The sequence below is a fragment of the Dama dama genome, chromosome 24 (assembly GCF_033118175.1).
Source record: "Dama dama isolate Ldn47 chromosome 24, ASM3311817v1, whole genome shotgun sequence".
In the NCBI taxonomy this organism is placed as follows: Eukaryota; Metazoa; Chordata; class Mammalia; order Artiodactyla; family Cervidae; genus Dama; species Dama dama.
The window spans coordinates 59,358,573-59,380,790 of record NC_083704.1 but is presented as its reverse complement, the minus strand read 5'-3'; the positions used below and the strand labels follow the sequence as shown (position 1 = coordinate 59,380,790).

Genomic DNA, 22,218 nt, shown 5'->3' with positions numbered 1-22,218 from the left:
TGGCCAAAGTATTGGAGTTTCAGCTTCAGCATCAGTCCTTCCAAAATCTTAAGTCCAAGAGACTCAGAAAGGCAGAATTAAATAAATCAATCTTACAACAGTATAGCTTCAAAGATCATATTTTAGTAGGTAAAAATCTCTCATTTTAACAGATCATGCAAACAGGAACACAAGACATAAAATACTAGCTTGTACAGGCATTCCCACTGGCTACATATATTATAGTTTAGCATCCAGTTTTAAAATATAATCACAACCAGACTGCAACATAAACACCGAGTAAAACTGCCTGTTCCCATGCCTTTGTAAGTTTTGACTTTAAAAGTGTGACCATAAAAGTACATGATGAAGTTTCTTGGATAAACACAGCAGAATTCACAGATGACAAAGTATACTGTTCCTTCTAAAAGTATCACCTGTGGCCACATTCTATGTCAGCTGTTCCTCCTCTTAACATACTCTTGTGAACTGCCACCACCACTCAGGAACTCTGTGTGTGTGTGTGTGTGTGTGTGTGTGTGTGTGTACTGAATAGAACAAATTTTTGCCTTTCGGAGAAAATGTGTTACAGTGAGTTAAAACCATAGGATGTTTGCTCCAGCTTTCTTATAACTAGTTGTGTGATCTTGGGTACCTTATTGCACCTTGCTGTTCCTCCATTTGCTTTTCTAGTAATACCATCCTCCTGTTGTGGGGTGTCATCGGGCTTAAATGACATCAACCTGGCACATCCCTCAAGCAATATGGCTTTCTTCTCCCCACTCCTCTTTTTTTGTTTCTAATAGACAACCATCTAACACATATTCCTTTTCTCTTTGAGGGAGGCATTTAACCTCTTCTTTAATAGAAGAACGGAATTTGGGTTTGAAAATGATGGATGTGCAGACTGCATCATTTCCCATCAACTCTTAAGATGTGTGTGAGTGAGAAATAATGAGGTGGAATAGCCAGGGTGGTTCAGACACTGGATCTGGAGAAAGCTGCAAAAGAGGCTCAGAAAAGAGGTGTTCTGAGACGTGGCAGTCACAGTGGAATAGCTGTCCTGCCTTTCAAGGTGACCACTGGCAGGGGACAGCATCTATCTGCATGTCTAAGGTCTCTGCACCACAGTCATGGAGCTCCATTTGAAGAGGGCTCCGGAGTTCCACTGGAACTCTCCCCACACGTCCCTTCAGTAGCCCAATAATTTGAGTTTGAAAGCTGGAATTACAGTGTGAGTCGGAGGTCCCCACATTCCCGAGGAATAGGAGAGCTCAGACAGAGCTGAGTCTCTTGCAAATATTCTGCTCTCTGCTGACCACCGCCATCTGCTGTTCTTCCCACTGCGCCTATGAACTTTCCAAACTCCCCAGCCCCTAAGACCATTCTTCCGACTCCAGAAAGCCCAGGGGCCTGGCAAGGCAACAGGCTTCCTCCTTCACTTCCTTCAGGGACGTCATTAAGCATCACTTGGTTGCATGCCCCAGGAGCCTCTCCTAGGAACGAATGTGCAGAATTTTCTTGAAGGTCTTCTTGAAGTTCTCATTGCACAAGGGGTAGATGAGGGGGTTCAGCGTGGAGTTGATGTAACCCAGCCAGATGGTGAACATGTGCACATGCTGGTTACAGCAGCTCTCACAGAAGGCAATGACCATGAAGAAGATGAAGTAAGGAATCCAGCAGATGATGAAGGCCGCCATGATAAAACCCAACTGCTTGGCGGCCTTCCGCTCTCGGTTCATGTGCAACCCAGACACATACTGTCTTGAATGCGAGCGGAGCCTCTTCCAAGTGAACTTGATGTACTCCAGGCCTGTGCTGGACTCGCTTGGCGACTTGCGTTTCCCAGGTGTCGGCTCTGCAGGGGTGTCCGAGTCTGTCCGGGAGAAGGACTGGCTGTCACCTAGGATCTGATCCTCTAAGGCCTCATTAGCTCCAGGCATGCTCAGGCCCTGCTCACCCATCTCCAGCCGGGTCTGGCTCTGGTCGATGGCTGCGTAGCCCCTGCCACACCCCTCTGCCTCTGGCTGCATCTGCACAGTGTCAAGTGGGAAGCAGTAGAATTTGCCCGGTTCTCCATCCTTCTCTTGGCTGAAGACACCTAGAGATGTCACCTCCTTTGGCTCTTGGGGTGGTGGCTTCAAGACCGGTCCACCCTCGGTGTCTTTCGGCTTCCTTTTGAGAATCTCCCAGGGGGATTCCTTCCCCGGTTTCTTAGCGCCCACCTGGAGGTTCTCCGGCTTCATCTTCACGTCAGAGAAGGAGGGGAAGGACCCGTTGATGAGCTCCCGGTGCTGGCAGTGTTCCCGCACGGCTTTGTAGATCTTAGCATAGAACCAGAGCATGAGCAAGGTGGGCAGGTAGAAGTTGATGATAGCGGTCATGATTTTGAACCACCTGACGTTGTAGAAGTCCGTCTCACACTTGTCCCCCCGGGGCTCTGGGGTCTCCGGCCGGAAGCGACGCCAGCCCAGAATGGGGATAATCCAGAGGAAGGAGAGAAACCAGGCGGCTAGGATCGTGACGGATGCTCGGGTCTTGGTACGGTACCGCAGGTACTTGAGGGGCTGTTGCACGGAGCGGTAGCGGTCGATGCACAAGATGAAGACGCTGAAGATGGACGCCGTGCTGGCCACATAGTCCATGGAAAGCCAGAAGAGGCAGAGAGGGCGCCCCAGGGACCACCTAGACATGAGGAGGTAGAGGATGTTCATGGGCATGACGACCGCCCCCACAATCAGATCGGCCACTGAGAGGCTGACGATGTAGAGGTTCCCCACCGTGTGCAGTTTCCGCTCGCTGCGCACAGCATACAGGACCAGCAGGTTGAGTCCCACCGTGACCAAGGAGATGGTGCTTAGGACCACTGCCAGGGATATCATCTGGGCATCGTTGGCAGGGGCGGTCTTATTCCCCTCACACATCTTGTCTTCAAAGACACAGGAGGAGTTGGGACAGGTCATTGGCACAAGTGTAGCCTCCAGCTATGGCTCAGTCCCTGGTGGGGGGGGGGGAAGAAAGACATAAGGATTCAGGTCAGAGGTCCCGTGATCAGCAGCATCACTCAGCGCTGTCGCAGGCATTGAACCACGGTTGTATGCGATCAGGATGATAGACACTGTTGGTTACCTGCAGCCCATACTCCCTGCCTCCTTAGCCAGCCCCTCCTTCCTTCAATTATTGACTATTCATTGCAATGCTGGGCATTGTCCTGGGTGCTGGGAATACACCAGTGAACAAAGCAAAAGCCTCTGTCCTCCAGGAGCTCACATTCTAGTGGAGGGGGCATGGGCTAAGACAAGGTGAGGTTTGTACAAGTCCCCTGTTGTACACGCATGCTGGGAGGCGGGTTGCATCACGATTGGTCTAAGCTGCATACGGTGCCGCTGTTTCTCTTTGCCAGTGGCTGGTCTAGGAGTGGGTGTGAGACATACCTGTGGCTGACAAGGTAGATGGGGAAGTCTCATGGCAGAGTTGGGGTTCTGGAAAAGTTCTTCCTCTCTGACAAATGAGCAAAATGAATACAAGGGTGTTTCCTATTCACCGTCTTCTTTGTGATAGGAAGTGATGAATGGAGCAATGGCAATCATCTTGGGGCCATCAGGGAAACATCAAGAAAACCACTGAGATACCAACTCAGAGCCTAGTTATTACTGAGCTGCTGAGCTGACCCTGGAGTCTTCTTCCACCAGGCTGGTTATTATGAGAAATACTCAAATATCTTTTTAAGTCACTGTTGTGAGAGTTTTTACTTGGATCTAAAGCACTGCTAACCAATATAAGGGAGGGTTACCAGGGCACATAAAGCATGAAATAAATCTAGAAAATCTGCTTAGATGAATGGTTCTCAAATGGGAAGAGGATTATGTTATCTGAGAAAGTATTTTTATCATTTCACTTTTATATTTGAATTTCTTTTTTCATTACATAAACTATGCAAAGTAAATGTAACACAACCTCTGCTTAGTGGGACTATACTGAAAACAGACTACTACAGTTGATCCTCAACTGGGGGGGAGGTCAAGGTACATATTAAAACTTCCAGAAGGTGTTGTTAGATTTTTATATCAGTCAAAAAGTGGTATGAGTTTAAGGAAAACTGAGAAATACTAACAGTGTAAATGTCTCTTGATATTTCAGCAAAAAAAATTACTTCTACATTAAGGCAAAGCCAGATAAATTCTTGGGTAGAAGGCTACATTCTTATGATTTTTAAAGAGAAAAAGCAAAACCCGCCCCAAAACAAATGGACCTAATTAAATTTGAATTCTTTTGCACAGCAAAAGGATCCACGGGCAAAATGGAGAGACAGTCTACTGAATGGGAGAAGATATTTGCAGATGATATGATTGATAAGAGGTTAATATTGAACGTATATAAACAGCTCATATGACTCAACATTGAAAAAAAAAACACAAAACCAAAGAAGCTGATTGAAAAATGGACAGAAGACCCTAATAGACATTTTTCCAAAGAGGACATGCAGATGGCCAACTAGCACATGAAAGAAGCTCCACAGCACTAATCATCAGGGAAATAAATGTGAATCAAAACCACAATGACACATCACTTCACACCTGTCAGAATGGCGATCAGCAAAAAGAACACAAATAATGCGGGTGAGGATGTAGAGAAACGGGCATCTTGTACACTGTTGGTAGGAATGTAAATTTGTATAACCATTATGGAGAACAGTATGGAGGTGCCTTAAAAAACTAAAAACAGAACTACCATGTGACCTAGCAGTTTCACATCTGGGTATACATCTGACAAAAACAAAAGCCCTAATTCAAAAAGGTACTTCTACCCCAATGTTCACTGCAGTGTTATTGACAACTGCCAAGATACTGAAGCAACCCAAGGGCCCATCAACAAATGAATAGAGAAGATATATATATATATATATATATATATATATATATGCCTCAATCAATATATATATACATACATACATATACACAATGGAATACTACTCAGCCATAACAAAGAAATAAAAGTTGCCATCTGCAACAATATAGATGGACTTAGAACACATTATGCTTAGTGAACAACCTCAGATATGCAGATGATACCACTCTACTGACAAAAAGCAAAGAGGAACTAAAGAGCATTTTGATGAGGGTGAAAGAGAAGAGTGAAAAAGCTGGCTTAAACCTCAACATTCAAAAAACTAAGATCATGGCATCCAGTCTCATCCCTTCATGGCAAATAGAAGAGGAAAAAGTGGAAGCAGTGACAGATTTTATTTTCTTGGGCTCCAAAATCACTGCGGATGGTGATTGCCCCCATGAAATTAAAAGACATCTGCTCCTTGGAAGGAAAGCTATGACAAACCTAGACAGCATATTGTCAGCTACAAACTGGTACTTGCCTGTCAACTACAAACTGGTACTTGCCAAGAGCATTTGCCAGTGACTGAACAACAATAGCATTTGCCATCTGCCTCTGTGGAGATTGAACTTTGTGCTGCTGCAGCTGCTGACCTTCAGCTCCCCCTGTTGAAGGAATCCAGGGTGCAGTGAGGCATTCTGTTCTCCAGGGAATCGAGTGGAACAGGTCTTCAGATAGTTAGATATTTCCAGGAACCGATTTCATGATCCCAATCCTTGTATTGCTTCACATTTAGAAAAACACTAAATCCCTTCATGGTGACATCAGCTCCTTGTGACTAGCAGAAAAACTTTTGTAGAGTAAGCTCTTGATTGCACTGAACTCCCCCTTCACCGAAATCTTATATATTGACCTTCCCCAACTGCCTCTCTGCAGCAGCCTCTCAGAGCTATCTGAGGGGCTGTCTCCCAGGCTGTAGTCCTCATTTTGCCCCAAATAAGACGTAACAACTCTCAAGCTGTACACATCTTTTAGTCGACATTAATAAAAAGCAGAGGCATCACTTGGCCGACAAAGGTTCAATCTAGTCAAAGTTATGGTCTTTCCAGTAGTCACGTACAGATCTGAGAGTGGTACCTTAAAGAAGGCTGAGCACTGAAGAACTGATGCTTTTGAATTGTGCTGGAGAAGACTTTTGAGAGTCCCTTGGACAGCAAGGAGATCAAACCAGTCAATCCTGAAGGAATTCAACCCTGAAAGTTCATTGGAAGGACTAATACTGAAGCTGAAGCTCCAATACTTTGGCCATCTGATGCGAAGAGCTGACTCATTGGAAAAGACCTTGATGCTGGGAAAGACTGAAGGCAAAAGGAGTAGAGGGTGGCAGAGAATGAGATGGTTAGATAGCATCACCAACTCCACTGACATGAATCTGAGCAAACTCTGGGAAACAATGAAAGACAGGGAAGCCTGGCATGCTGCAGTCCATGGGGTCGCAAAGAGTCAGATGTCACTTAGCGACTGAATAACAATAACCTCAATAAAAATACAATGCCTAGTGAATTAGGTCAGACAAAGACAAATACTGTATGATATCACTTATATGTGGAATCTAAAAAATAAAACAAAACTGTATCGGTGTTCACTGTATAATGTTTCTAAATTCTCTATTTCACTGATACTTTTCATAATAAAATGTGGGAGAAAATATAGTAGATAAACAACAAGATCTTACTGTATAGCACAGGAAACGATATTCACTATCCTGTAATAAACCATAATGGAAAATAATACGAAAAAGAATATATATATATTACATGTGTGTATATATATACATATATATAAAACTGAATCAGCTTGCCATACACCAGAAGCTAATATTGTAAATCAACTACACTTCAGTTCCAAAGAAAGATAAAATATTGGAGAAAACTAATACAGCATAACCTTATCTTCCTCACTTAGTTCAGTGCAGTTCAGTTGCTCAGTTGTGTCTGACTCTTTGCGACCCCATGGACTGCAGCAAGCCAGGCCTCCCTGTCCATCACCAACTCCTGGAGCTTACTCAAATTCATGTCCATTTAGTCAGTGATGTCATCCAATCATCTCATCCTCTGTTGTCCCCTTCTCCTCCCACCCTCAATCTTTCCCAGCATCAGGGTCTTTTCCAATGAGTCAGCTCTTCGCATCAGGTGGCCAAAGTATTGGGGTTTCAGTTTCAGCTTCAGTCCTTCCAATCAATACTCAAAACTGATTTCCTTTAGGATGGACTGGTAGGATCTCCTTGCAGTCCAAGGGACTATCAAGAGTCTTCTCCAACACTACAGTTCAAAAGCATCCATTCTTTGGTACTCAATTTTCTTTATAGTCCAACTCTAACATCCATAGATGACTATTGGAAAAATCATAGCTTTGACCAGCAAAGTAATATCTCTGCTTTTTAATATGCTGTCTAGGTTGGTTATAGCTTTTCTTCCAAGGAGTAAGCGTCTTTTAACTTCATGGCTGCAGTCACCTCTGCAGTGATTTTGGAGCCCCCCAAAATAAAGTCTGTCACTGTTTCCACTATTTCCCTGTCTATTTGCCATGAAGTGATGGGACCAGATGCCATAATCTTAGTTTCTGAATGTTGAGTTTTAAGCCAACTTTTTCACTCTCCTCTTTCACTTCCATCAAGAGACTCTTTAGTTCTTCTATCTCTAATTTTCTTGAAGATATCTCTAGTCTTTCCCATTCTATAGTCTTCCTCTATCTCTTTGCATTGATCACTGAGGAAGGCTTTTTTATCTCTCCTTGTATTCTTTGGAACTCTGCACTCCTCACTTAAGTATCATCATAAGCTCCGTTTTTTACCACAGTTTCTTTTTCAGAGTTTAGGCACATTATTTTGATAACATTATAAAGATAAAAGGAGCATATCAAGAAATATTTGTGAATTGAATAAACAAATGAACAAGAAGCAGGATGCTCCAAAATATCTCGGCTCAGAACTCATTCATTCAACAGATATTTACTGGTAAAAGGTTTCTTTTCAGCTCAGGGATCCATTTTAGGAACAAGAAAACCCCCTTTTGTTCTTTGGAACCATGTGGTTCAGAAGAAGGATTCCTGGAAAGGGGAGTGCAGTACCCAGGCTGCTACAGACATACGTGGAGCTGCGGCTGGGAGGCTGGCAGGGGGACAAGAAGGGAGCCAGACGGCACACGTGCCCCAGAGACTGGGCTCCTGGGAACAGTGGGTCCCACTGGGAGGGCAGCCAGAGGGCAGCCAGAGGGGGTGGTCACATCTGCATATCCTGCGCGTCCCACTCTGGACATAATATGCAGGGCCCAGGGCAAAATGAAAAGCCAGAAAGTTATTAATCATTGCAGGATGGAGGCAGCAGAGCAGTGACCCGAGCGTGGGGCCATCCTGAGCGCAGCGCTGGGTGACTGCCATTCTGGCCTCTCTTTTCTCACCTGATCCCTGAAAAGGCCCCACGCAGTGACAAAGCTAATGGAAGGTACTTTCCCCTCCCTTGGGGATCTGAGCTCCTCGGGGAATGATCTTTGAACGGTTTTCCCTCCCTCAGCGCCAAAGGGATGCCAGGCACTCTGGCCGAGGGTGGGCGGTACCTGGGGACGTGGGTTCACAAGGCTGCTCAGGATGCCACACCCCCCTCAGGCTGCCCAGTCCCTGCTGGGCTCTGACGTGCCCTCTCTGGGGTCAAGGTCGAGCCTACAGAGAGGATGTGCCCTGGGGAGAGAGAACCGAACCTCAGGAGGCACTCGGGACAGGGCATTTCTAGAAGAAAGAACCAGGGCATCAAGGGTTCTCAACAGCACCATGTCCCTCGAGGAGCAGGCCACGGTACCCCCTCCCTCCAGGGCTGTCTGGAGCATCAGTTGAAACAGTGAGCAGGAGTGCTCCACTAACCCCCTGTGATGACAATGTTGTGACAAGCAGAAATGGGTCCTTCCTCTCTAAGAGGCAAGCCATCATTTCTGAGTTGAGGCAATAGCTCCATTCCAAAACCAGTGGAATTTGGAATTCCACTGAGCTGCAGTGGAATTTTTACTAGGGTGATTACAGTCTAATCCAATCAGGTCCACGTGCCAGCAAATGAAGGTGGTCAACTGTCCATCCACACCCTGGGAGTGCCGACTGGGGCAGCTAGCCCCTGGGACTTTTCAGAAATCTGTGAGTAAGTAAGTACCCACCACAAGCCCACAGCGAGGTTTTCTGATGATCTCCAAGGCAGAGAGGAGGAAACGGTGAGCTCAGGCTCAGAGGAGAACATTGACTTACTCAAAGTCACACGGCTAGAAGTGGTTGGGGAAGCCAAGATTCAAAACTAGGTCTGACTCAGAGTTTTTCAGCGTTCATTCTATTGACATTTTGAGCTGGATAAATCTTTGTTGTAAAGGGGTGTCCTGTGCCTCGTTGGATGTTTAGCAGCACCCCCAGCATCTACTCTGAGATACCAACAACACCCTCTCCTTCATTCCCAGACCCGACAACCAAAAATATATCTAGACATTTCCAGATATCCACTGGGAAGCAAATGAGCCACAGATCTAACTGGAGGATATGCCAGAGAAAACAGCTTTCAGGAAGGAGTGTCAAAAAAAATAGATGTTGTCTAACAATACAACGAATTGCCTTGAGAGATACTGAGCTCCCCGTCACAGGAGGTATCCAAGAAGAGGAGGCTCTGGCTCCAAATTAGAAATACTCCTGCTTTCTGAAAGGCAGTTGTTGGTTTTAGATATAAAGAGCCGCAGGGCAGGAACTTCCGTTGACATCCAGAAAGGGGAGGCAAGGTTAACTGGAGGATCTGAGAGATGCTACACGGGAGATGAGGCTCCCAGTACCTCGTCCATTCCTCTTTCTCTCCCATTTAAGCAGTGCTGGTCCATGGAAGGCTTGGAGCTCACGCAGGTGATAGAACAGGGCAGCAGTCAAGGCTTGGAGCTCATGCGGGTAGTAGGAGAAGGCAGCAGTCCAGAACCCAGGCTTTGGGAATCCAGTCAACCTCTGCTGTCATCCTGCTTGGGCCCTGGTTAGCTGGGCAAGATATTTCGCTTCACGAAGCCTCAGTATTCACCTCTAAAACAGGGATAAACTCCTAATACAGGGCCTGACATACCAGAAGTGCCCATTTAACAGTAGCTGTGCTGTTTTCTTCCATTTCTTGGGGAGTGATGCAGCAAGCCCCTAGCCAGCCCCATTGAGCTCAGAGGAATCATCCTAACCTCTCCCTCCTTTTCCTGATGGCAGAAACTATTAATAGTTTCCGAATATCCCTTCTCTTCTATTTAGGAATAGACTCCTGCTATTCACATGAAAACACGGCTTCCTAGAATAGGACCACATTCCCCAGGCTTCTTTGTGGCTGGGTATGACCACATGACTAAGTTCCAATGAAATGGAAATGGAAACATAGCTGGCAAGTTCCAGAAATCAAGGATGTGTTCTTTTCTTTGGCCCTTCATTCTTCCAGCTGGCTGCAATGTTGAGAGGATGAGCAGAGCTTAAGCAGCTATTTTGGGACCATGAGAAAGAGCCTCAAGATGAGGGAAGTGAAGCAGTAACTGGGAAGGAGCTGAGGTCACTGATGATCGTGAAGTTGCCATACCAGCCAGAACCACCTCTGGATTAGCTTGGGTTTTCTATCACCGAATCCTAGCCAATAGCACTGCCCCTGACTTCAAGGCATTTGTTATTAGGATGAGAAGAAAAACAAAAGATAAACAGACAGCGTCAGAAAAAATAAACTAGAAATTCCATGATGGCATCACCGACTCCATGGACATGAGTCTGAGCAAACTCCAGGAGACAGTGGAGGCCAGGAAAGCCTGGTGTGCTGCAGTCCATGGGGCCGCAAAGAGTCGGCCGCGACTTAGCGAATGAACAACAACGGTTGTTTGACTGGGACTGGTGTGATAACTGAGGTAAGATCACAGCAGATGACAGGACAGGGGAGGGAGCAGCAGTCTCTCCCAAAGTAAAGTGGGGATGTGGAGAAGGACATCAGAGCACGGGTGATGTGTGACTGGGCTTTGAAGGACGAGTACAAGTTTGCAGGGCGGAAGGAAGAGGGATTTAAGGATGAATAAAAGAAAGAATAAAAGGACAGAGCTGAGTTCGAGGTGTTGGGAGGGAATTGCTGGAAGAGACTGGAGCACAGAATAAGGAGTCAGGGGATGCAGGCTGGGGCTCAGTCGGAGTTGTTTATTCGCTCAGTCGTGTCCAACACTTCTGCAACCCCATGGACTGTAGCCCGCCAGGCTCCTCTGTCCATGGGATTTCCCAGGCAAGAATACTGGAGTGGCTTGCCATGCCCCTCTCCAGTAAGTAAGTGTTTTTACCCTCTATGCCTCTGCCTGTGCTGTTTCTCCTTCCTGGAGCATCCTCTCGCCTTGAAGCTCTTAGCTGCTCCTATTTCTGTGCTTATGACACCCTAATGCTCCCCTTTATGTCACCTATCTTATCATTCTTTCTTTACTTGATTCTCCGCAACTACAAGGGGGTACCTTTAGGGCATGGGGTGTGCCCACCAATTCTGCTTCTGAAGGTCAACACCCAGGGTCGTAAAGGGGACACCACCTCCCTGACGGCAGGGACCACACCTTTTCCTTGCTGCCATTCTCCTATGCTGGTGCATGATAGATGCCCAGTGGATGCTCAGGGTTTGCTGGATGAGCTCTGAAACGAAGACCCACACGGGCAAAGAGCAGCAGAAGGCATAGGAAGGACCTCAGTGCAGAAGCTGTGGGCATAGTTTTCACAGGCATCTTCAAACCAACAAAAACTTGAGATAAAATTTGTACTATTGATGAATACCAATACCTTTCAGTGAACTTTCCAACGTTTTCCAGGAAACTTCTTTCATGATAATCCAAAACATGAATAAAGACCTACGCATAAAGGGTGGGATGCTTCGAGAGAACAGCATTGACACATGTATATTATCTAGGGTGAAACAGATCACCAGCCCAGGTGGGATGCATGAAACAAGTGCTCGGGCCTGGTGCACTGGGAAGACCCAGAGGGATCAGTGGAGAGGGACGTGGGAGGGGGGATTGGGAGGGGGAATACATGTAGATCCATGGCTGATTCATGTCAATGTATGACAGAAACCACTACAATATTGTAAAGTGATTAGCCTCCAACTAATAAAAAATAAATGGGGAAAAAAAAGAAAAAAAAAGAAAATATATGTGCACATCTTAAAAAAAAACAAACAACCTACACATAAAGATGCTCGCTGCAACATTATTTATGGTAAGAAACAAAAGGAAATAATCTAACCTTTGGGAACTACACATATTATGGGATAGCTGCAGTCATTGATAATCACATTTATGGAGCACCAGTAATGATATGGGAAGATGCTTATGATGAAATTATATTTACAACAGACGTTGTTTGGACAGGATGATGTCAGTTCTGTGAACTAACAGGCTTAGAGAGAGGGTGAGTCTCTGCTATGTTAACAGTGGTTTCCTCTGGGTAGTAAATAATATTTATTATCTCTCACATTTTCCAAGATTTCAACAACGAAGACAGACATGTTAGTTTTGTAACAGGATGAGTAAGAACTAACTGTCCTCATTTTTAAAAGCAATATAAAATAGATTTATCCCACTGGAAAAAAGTTTTTTAATGTCTTCCACACTCTTAGAACATCTTTTATTTTCTTTGGTAGAAAGCGGGAGTTTGGGATTCCTTTTGTGATACATTCTGAAGTGCCTCCCTCACCACTCCCCGTTCCAAACTACTCTGCCTTCTGCCTCATTTGTGTTGGTTGGGGTTACTGCGGTCAAGTAAGCCAGAACATTAAATTCTTTGCTCTAATTCTAAGAAAGAGGCGCCATGCATGAGGGGGCCCCAAGTACTGCATATTCTCATTGAGCCTGGCCCTGGCATCATTTCCATCAAACGCTCATGTTTATCAATGCCACTGGCAGTGGTGCAGAGAGCTGAATGCAAATAGCAAAATTCCATTATGAGCCCAGCACTGCACGAATGTGGCTGACTCAAAACTAGGACACTGCTGGGCTCAGAGTCAGCCTCTGGGTGAGACACAAGAGGCAGAGGACTCTGTGGGCAGGCAGGGGCCCCAGAGATTTTTCTGGGGGTGGAGGCACACACTGAAACATCTACAGAGTCAGGATGGTGGTTTAGTCGCTAAGTCACGTCCGACTCTCACGACCCCCTGGACTCTAGCCCGCCAGGCTCTTCTGTCCATGGAGCTCTCCAGGCAAGAATACTGGAGTGGGGTGCCATTTCCGCCTCCAGGGGATCTTCCTCACCCAGGAATCGAACCTGGGTCTCCTGCATTGCAGGTAGATTCTTTACCGATGGAACTACAAGGGAAGGCCACAGAGTCAGGCAAGAAAAGTTAATAAGAACAGAGGACTGTGTGTGGAGCAAGATGGTGTGCAAGGGCTGGGGCAAGCAGGAGACCATGTCTTTTGTCTGAAGAGGACAGTTGCCACTCAGATGCCACCAACAGGCAAGTCCAGATCTGCTTAACTTTAGAATGAATCCTAAAAGCTGGATTTTTGCATGAAAACTCTTAGTTGTTTTTTTTTTTTTTTTAAGTTGTCAGTTGGTTGCTTGTTTCCTTTGTTTTCTTGGACACTTAAACACAGGTGGAGCAAAAACAGTTTGGGGGATCTGACCTGTGAGCCCTGAACTGGAGATGTGAATCTAGTTCACAGGGGATGCAGGGTGGTGAATACAAGACAATGAGCCTGAGGCTGAAGAGACACTTTTTGGGGGTACTTGCCCAGCTCACACCAAGCCTCCTCTCTGAGAACCATCACTCGTCTAGGAGTGGGTCCTGGTGGCCAAAGTCACACCATGTCAACTCAGTGTGATTGGACCAAGGGCTGTCTCCTGATCCCAAATGGGCCAATCCGTCCAATTCTTCTTCCGGAAAACTGGAATTAAGAGTGCGCAGTCAAGATACTCAAGCCTCCTGAACTGAAGTGAGGCGGAAATGCGGGCGGAGGCTGCTGCTGGGGGGCAGTGTTGCTCACCTCCAGGCAGAAGGCGAGGAGGTGAGGGAAGGCTGCAGACAGACAGTGATGCTCCTGCACAAAGCTGAACCAAACCTTCCCCTCACACCACACACACAGACTAACCCAACTCACACCCAAAGTCCTAAAGGTATGAGCCAAACCTCTTAAACATCTTAGAAGAAAGAGAAGAAAATCTTTATGACCTTGAGTTAGCCAAAGCTTTCTTAGTCACAACCCCAAAGGCACAACCAATATAGGAAACAAATGGCTAAACTGGTTTTCATCACAACTAAAAACTTGTGTGTTTCAAGAGCAAATGAAAAGCTACAGGATGGGAGAAAATGTTTGTGTACTGTATATCTGATAGAACATGTATCTCTTGTATCCAGAACACATAAAGAACTCTTCCAACTCATAATAAGACAAATAAACCGATTTAAAAATGGTAAAAGGACCTGAATAGACATTTCACGAAGGAAGATATAGGAATGGCTCACGAGCACATGAAAAGATGCTCGACAGCATCAGTCTCTAGGGAAACACAAATCAAAACCGTCGGGAGATACTACTGCACACCCACCAGGATGTCTAAAATTTTAAAAGACATACAATAATAAATGTTGATGAGGACATGGAGAAATTAGAATCCTCATACTGCTGCTGGGAATGTAAAAGGGAACAGCTACTTTGAAACAGTCTGGCATTTCCTTAACACTTAAACATAGTTACCAGATGATTCTGTGATTCCATATCTAGATATGTGCCCAAAAGAACTGGAAATATATGCCCATGTAATTGTGTGTTAATGTTTCCAGTACTCTTCATAACAGCCACAAAGTGAAAATAACCCAAATGTCTATCAACTGGTGAGTAGATAATAAAATTATGGTATATTCATATTTGTCAATAAAAAGGAACAAAGTAGCGATCCATGCTATAACATGGAGGAATTGTAAAAACAGCATGCTAAGTGAAAAGAATCCAGACATAAAAGGCCACATATTGTATGATTCCATTTCTATGAAATGTTCAGAACAGGCAAATCCATACAGATAGAACGTGGATTAGTGGTTGCCTGGGGTGTTTTATTAGTGGTTGGTTGGGGGTGAGAACAGGAAGGAGTCTTGGAAAGTGTTGGCAATGTTCTAAGGTTAGATTCTGACAAAGCTCTGTCTAGTCAAAGCTATTGTTTTTCCAGTAGTCATGTATGGATGTGAGAGTTGGACTATAAAGCTGAGTGCCAAAGAATTGATGCTTTTGAACTGTGGTGTTGGAGAGGACTCTTGAGAGTCCCTTGGACTGCAAGGAGTTCAAATCAGTCAATCCTAAAGGAAATCAGTCCTAAATATTCATTGGAAGGACTGATGCTGAAGCTGAAGCTCCAATACTTTGGCCACCTGACACAAAGAACTGAATCATTTGAAAAGACCCTGTTGCTGGGAAAGATTGAAGGCAGGAGGAGAAGGGGACGACAGAGGATGAGATGGTTGGATGGCATCACTGACTTGACGGACATGAGTTTGAGCAATCTCTGGGAGTTGGTGATGGACAGGGAAGCCTGGTGTGCTGCAGTCTATGGGGTCACAAGGAGTTGGACATGACTGAGTGACTGAACTGATCTGAAAGTTAGATTTTGTTGGTGACTGTATAACTCTGGACACTTACTAACGATAACTGAATTGTATGATTCACTTAGAATGGGTGAATTTCATGGCATATAAATAATAAAGTTGTTTGAAAAGAAATTCAGTGATTCAAGAAAGAAGCTGCCTGGGTTTCCAGATCTGTTTTGGTACCCTAGTGTTGCTCCCCAAAATACTTACCATAGGATTTGTTCTTAAAGGAAATAAACACATGCTAGACAAAGAAGAATGAACGTAAATATGGGTCACAAAGGGTCACTGTAGTTGGGCCATGGTTTTCACTCTGAGCTTCCCAGGAGCCAGAGCAAAGAGGAAAACAGGATCAATGACAATATTTTTAGTGTCATTTAAATGAAAGCAAGTAGCTGCTTAGCATAAGGACAACTTTAGCTGATACTAAGTTTTCATTAAAATGTATCTCATGGTTTCTTGTAAAGGGAGCACAGTGAAATGTTACACATAATTTCTTAGTTAATCTTCAGAATTGGAAATCTGGAAACGATGTAGTTATATCAATCCTTTCCTCCTGTACCTAACTGGTTTTCTCTCCTTGTATAATTTGGCTTAAGACTTTGGAAGGTTGGACTTGCGTGATTGTTTGTCTGCCCCTCCCACCCCCCCCAGCACTGGTTGGACAGGCTGGAATTTTCGTTTTTAATTAGGTGCAGGAAAGGGAAGCTGAAGGCTAATCATCACTAAATGGCAGAGGGAAAAAGTATAAAAATAAAAACACCCCAGCTCTGCGTATTCTCTGGTCTAGAAATGCAATGGAGAAAAAGAAAAGTCCTATCTCAAAGACTTTCTATACACCTGCACTGGGCTGGGGGCGGGGCGGTCTCCTTATTTAATCCTCACAGTGCTGAGAACTGCACAAGAAAGGGATCCTTCACGCCCTCATTTTAGAGATGTGGACACAGAGACTTCTGCAGTTTGCTGGTTGCCCTGCACTAAGTAAGCTCCAAGGGCAACTGAAGGGCAAGTCTCATTTAAAGGCCTAAAGGATACCCACCTTCTAAGACACCTGAATGAGCTGCAGACATGCCCCTCCTTGCCCTCATTTGCCCTCCTTTTCACTACAGTGAGAAACAGAGGACAGTGAATAAATGCTTTACAAAATGAATTCATGGAATTGGAAATATAAACATCCGTGCTCACATTAGTCAAGGACGCAGCATGCACGGTATGGGCCCAGCACAAGCCCACGTATCGCTTCAGGATGTGATGAATAATGCTTTCTCTCTGGTCCAAATCCTTGGAGACTAAGCCGTGAGAAGGGCACCCTCAAAGACCAAAGTTATCCAGGCTGTCCTCTTCTTAAGAAAAAAAAAATAAACTATGATATTGAAGTAAATAAAAGAGCTGACAGAAGAGAAAGGAGAGGCAGACACGGGGTTTTTGTGCGACATCTCCTGGGTGCTCAGGATTTTCTTCAATGTCTCTGTCTCCTTCAGTCAAGTGACCTGGTGCCTGACTGCAGTGGCCACCCCAGCCCCACACCAGCGCTCTTCTGAGCCACCAGCTGGTCAGGCCCTCCTATTGGTTCTGGGGCCAAACGTACCAGTGATGTGCATGTATAGGGGCTCAGGTGTGTGTCCGTCAGTCTGGCTGTTGATTCCATTCTAATATTCATCCAGCCAGCCAGCCATATGAAAAGTCTTTATGAGACCCCATGGACTATAGCCCGCCAGGCTCCTCTGTCCAGGGAATTTTCCAGGTAACAATACTCGAGTAGGTAGCCATTCCCTTCTCCAGGGGATTGTCCCAACCCAGGAATCAAACCTGGGTCTTTCCTGCACTGCAGGCAGAATCTTTACCATCTGAGCCACCAGTTAACATACAGGATAAACACAGTCTCTGTCTTCATGAAGCTTACAACCTATACTAGTGGTTATCAACCTTGGCCTGGAGAGCTTTTAACACATACTAAGACATCTGCTTCAAGGAAGATGGGGGTACAGGTACTTTTTCCTATTCTTCTGGCTAAGTTCAATTAAAAAACCCTGGACATCATATCTAAAACAAACAGAAGATGATTCTGAAAAATGGAAAAGCAAAGGCAGACCAGCCCCTCTTTGGATTTCTTTGGAATCCAGGACCCAAAGAATCACACAGCATCAATTTCCCTGGGTTTTCACTTGGCCAAATATATTCTGAGACTTTGAGCTGAAGAAGCTGGCAACTCAAAACACCAAAGGGCACAGACGAAAGAAAAATAGCCACAGTAAAAGCCTGCAGTGTCTAGACAAAAACACAGGAAAAGCACAGTCCAGGGAAATAGAAAACCTCCAGACAATGACCGCTCTGCAGCAGACAAACACCACAGAAAAACACGGGAGCCCTGCTACCATCCTCACCAGCAAAGGCTGAGAAGGAAGCCAAGATTTCTACCCTTGTCAGGCTACACATGGAGACCCAGGCCTTCTGCCCCCACTGGGGTGGTGCCCCTACAGTCCCCAGTAGGGCCGTTCATCCCCATCAGTGAAGACACACCCTGAATCCACCCTCACATTGTCTGTGGAGGCAAACCAGCCCCTCCCAGCCAGGGAGTTATCCCTGGGGGCCTGGAGGGGAGCCAGAACTGTACCTCCCTGCTCATCAGTAATGAAGACCCCTCCCCACTTCAAGTGTCAGAGAAGCTGAGCGGGGAACCTGGACTTCTATGCCCACAAGGAAGGAATGAGTCGGTGTACTCTCTCCCCACCGGCCCCGCCTCCTTTGTTGAAGCAGGGACTTCCCTGGTGGCCCAGGGGTTGAGAATCTGCCTTCCAATGCGAGGGATGCAGGTTTGCTCCCTGGTTGGGGAACTAGGATTCCACATGCCCTGGGGCAACCCACATGTGGCAACAACCGAGCCTGCGCCACAACGAAGACTCGATGCAACCAAAAATAAACCAAGTATTAAAGAAATTTTAAAAATCAATAAGACAAGACTCAAATATGATTCAGAGTCTCATACCATAATATCTAAACTGTCCACACTTCAATCAAAAATCACCCATCATGTCAAAAACTGGGGAAATTTCAAATGGAATTAACAACAACAAAAATAAAGAGATACCCATGCCATGATGACAGAGATGTAAGGACTGTGTGACAAATATTTTAAAGTAATCTCATAAAAACACCCAACGTGCAAATGGGAACATGACTGAAACAAATGAAAAAGGAAAGCCCATGTGCCTAGACCCTGTGCTCCGCAATAGGAGAAGACAATGCAGTGAGAAGCCCATGCACCAAAATGAAGAATAGCCCCCATTCGCCACGACTAGAGAAAGCTCACATGAAGAAACGAAGACCCAGCACAACCAAAAATAAATAAAACTTTTAAAAGATTCAATACTTATAAAAACAAAAGAAGAGCCAAATGGAAATTTTCAAACTGAAAAAAAAACCTAATAACTGAAAAAATAAAAAATAAAAACACTCACCAGAAGCGTTCAACATCAGGATGGAGGAAGCTGAAGAAGGAATTAGTGAACTAGAAGACAGCACAGTAGAAATTATCTGATCTGAACATCAGACGGAGGATACTGAAAACAAAACGGAGTCCCAGGCACCTGTGGGACAGTAACACAACTGCTAACATTCCTGTAAACAGTCCTGGAAGTGGAAGAAAAAGAGGCTGGGGATAAAAGATACTTGAAGATAAAATGGCTGAAAATTTCCTAAATTTGACAAGAGACAGAAACCTACAAAGCCAAGAAGCTAAGAGAACCTCCCGTACTCCACAAAAGAATCCATACCAAGACACAGAATAATTAAACTTCTGAAAATTAAAGAAGAAAAAGATCTGGAAAGCAGCCAGGGGAAAAAAAACAAACAAAACATGTTACCATAATAAGGGAGACAGCACATTATTCTTCAGAAAATACAGAGAGGAGCAGGAAGTGACACAATGTTTCTTAGAGGCTGAAAGGAAAGAACTGTCAATCCAGGATTTTATACTCAGTGAAAATAGCCTTAAGGAATAAAGCCTGTCAGCACGTTCTCAGATAAAGAACTTGTACAACACTTTTATGCAGAAAATTGCAAAATGCTAATGAAAGAAAGAAAAGATCTAAATAGATGGAGAGACACTCAGTGTCCACAGATTAGAAGATTCGTAGTAAATATGTAAGCATAGTAAATAAGTCAGTTCTACGCAAATCAATGTAAAGATTTAATGCAATTTCTATCTAGATCTCAGCAAGATGTCTTACAGAGAATGAAAGACTATTCTAAAATCTACATAGAAAGACAAAAGAACTAGAAATAGCTAAGATAATCTGAAACAAGACAGATAAATGAAAGAAATAAGGCTGTGTGATTAAAGACTCATTATATGACTACAGTAATCAAGACTGTGGCATCAGTGGAGACAATGGAACAGAATAAAGAACTAAGAAATAGACTTGCACAAATATGCCCAAGATTTTTCACAAAGGCACAACATCCATTCAACTGAGGTAAGGGTGTTTTCAACAAACGGTGCTGGAGCAACTGGACATCCACAGACAAAAACTAGAATCTCATATGTGATTAGAAAATTCACTCCAAATGGTTCACAGACATAAATGTGTTCAGTTGCTCGGTTGTGTCTGACTCTTTGCAACCCCATGGACTGTAGCCCACCAGGATCCTCTGCCCATGGAATTTTCCCAGGCAAGAATACTGGAGTGAGGTTCCAGTTCCTCCTCCAGAGGATCTTCCCAACCTAGGGATGGAACACATGTCTCTTCTACCTCCTGCACTGGCAGGAGGATTCTTTACCACTAGTGCCATGTGGGAAGCTCCAAAGGGAAATCATAAAACCATAAAACTTTTATTTAAAAAAAATTAGAGAAAATCTTCAGAGTCCTGGCCAAGGCAAAGCATTGGTAGACTTGACACCAAAAGCATGAACCATAAAAAAGATACACTGATGAACTGGCTGTCTCCTTCAGTTATTTACCTACTCCCATGAGCACAGCTGGAGAAGGAAATGGCAACCCACTCCAGTACTCTTGCCTAGAGAATCCTATGGACAGGGGAGCCTGGTGGGCTGCTGTCCATGGGGTTGCAGAGAGTAGGATAGGACTGACGCGACTTAGCAGCAGCAGCACAGCACATACATGTGTCTCTTATACCATTATTTACTTTGTAATTTTTTTTTAACAGATTCACCTTCTTTTTTTAAGCTTATTCATCCCACTACATGTGAAAAACTAGTCATCTTTTTTTTTTTTTTTTTTGTCATCTGTAGAAACTTTCCATAAGAATAAATAAGAGTGACAACAAAATAATGTAACTAAATTCTAGCCAAACATTTTAAGGACTGCTCTTCTTTGTTTTTTTTTTTTTTTTTTTTTTTTAAAAGATGAGCAAGTGTAAGACAGGTGTTAAAGATCTACCAACACCAAACTGTGACTCTCCCGGAGGTCATCAGAAGGACTGAAAACCTATGTGAGTCGGTGTTAATTAATGCCACATCTGAGTACCCTTTAGAGTCACTTCGAGTGAAAGTGAAAGTCGCTCAGTTGTGTCCGACTCTTTGTGACCCCATGGACTATACAGTCCATGGAATTCTCCAGGCCAGAACACCGGAATGGGTAGCCTTTCCCTTCTCCGGGGGATCTTCCCAACCCAGAGATCGAACCCAGGTTTCCCGCATTGCAGGTGGATTCTTTACCAGCTGAGACATAAGGGAAGCCCAAGAACATCAGAGTGGGTAGCCTGTCCCTTCTTCAGCGGATCTGCCCAACGCAGGGATCAAACGGGGTCTCCTGCATTGCAGGCAGATGCTTTACCAGCTGAGCCATAAGGGAAGCCCTGTTTGCAGAACAAAACCCATCTTAAAAATTCCTTCCTCTCAGCAATCCCACTGCTGGGCATACACACCGAGGAATCCAGAATTGAAAGAGACATTTGTACCCCAATGTTCATCACAGCACTGTTTATAATAGCCAGGATATGGAAGCAACCTAGATGTCCATCAGCAGATGAATGGATAAGAAAGCTGTGGTACATATACACTATGGAATGTTACTCAGCCATTAAAAAGAATGCATTTGAATCAGTTCTAATGAGGTGGATGAAACTGGAGCCTATTATACAGAGTGAAGTAAGTCAGAAAGAAAAACACCAATACAGTATATTAACGCATATATATGGAATTTAGAAAGATGATAACGATGACCCTATATGCAAGATAGCAAAAGAGACACAGATGTAAAGAACAGACTTTTGGACTCTGTGGGAGAAGGCGAGGGCGGGATGATTTGGGAGAATAGCATTGAAACACGTATATTACCATATGTGAAATAGATGACCAGTCCAAGTTTGACGCATGAGACAGGGCGCTCAGGGCTGGTGCACTGGGATGATGCAGAGGGATGGGATGGGGAGGGAGGTGGGAGGGGGTTCAGGATGGGGACACATGTACACCCGTGGCTGATTCATGTCAGTGTATGGCAAAAACCACTACAATCTTGTAAAGTAATTAGCCTCCAATTAAAATGAATAAATTAATTTAAAAAAAAAAAAGAAAAAAAATTCCTTCCTCTTTGAGGTTTTCCCATATTCTTTAGCCACCTCTAAGCATTCCTTTCTCTAGGATCCCACAGTGCTGTTTTCATATCTCCATCAAGGCATTTAACTGTCTGCACTCTACTGAACGAATAAATGAATAAATTCAGCTTTTCTTCATTAGACTTTGAGCCTTGCCAGCGCAGGGACAATAAAATATTCACTATAATTTGGCACCTAAAAAAAAAAAAAAAAAAAAAAAAATTTGGCAC

The 22,218-nt window shown here is 44.5% G+C and overlaps 2 protein-coding genes across 5 annotated transcripts in view; both read right to left on the bottom strand.

The window, feature by feature from the left end:
* The window catches only part of ATG7 (autophagy related 7), a 410,364-nt gene that overhangs the window by 315,174 nt on the left and 72,972 nt on the right, over positions 1–22,218 (bottom strand). The window lies entirely within an intron of this gene.
* The window catches only part of HRH1 (histamine receptor H1), a 95,844-nt gene continuing 73,738 nt past the window's right edge, over positions 113–22,218 (bottom strand). For all 3 annotated transcript variants that reach the window (XM_061128862.1, XM_061128860.1, XM_061128861.1), the window contains exon 2: positions 113–2,977. In XM_061128862.1, the coding sequence (XP_060984845.1) occupies positions 1,476–2,942 (1,467 nt within the window). In that variant the 5' untranslated portion in view covers positions 2,943–2,977 and the 3' untranslated portion in view covers positions 113–1,475. The remainder of the gene's footprint in view (positions 2,978–22,218) is intronic.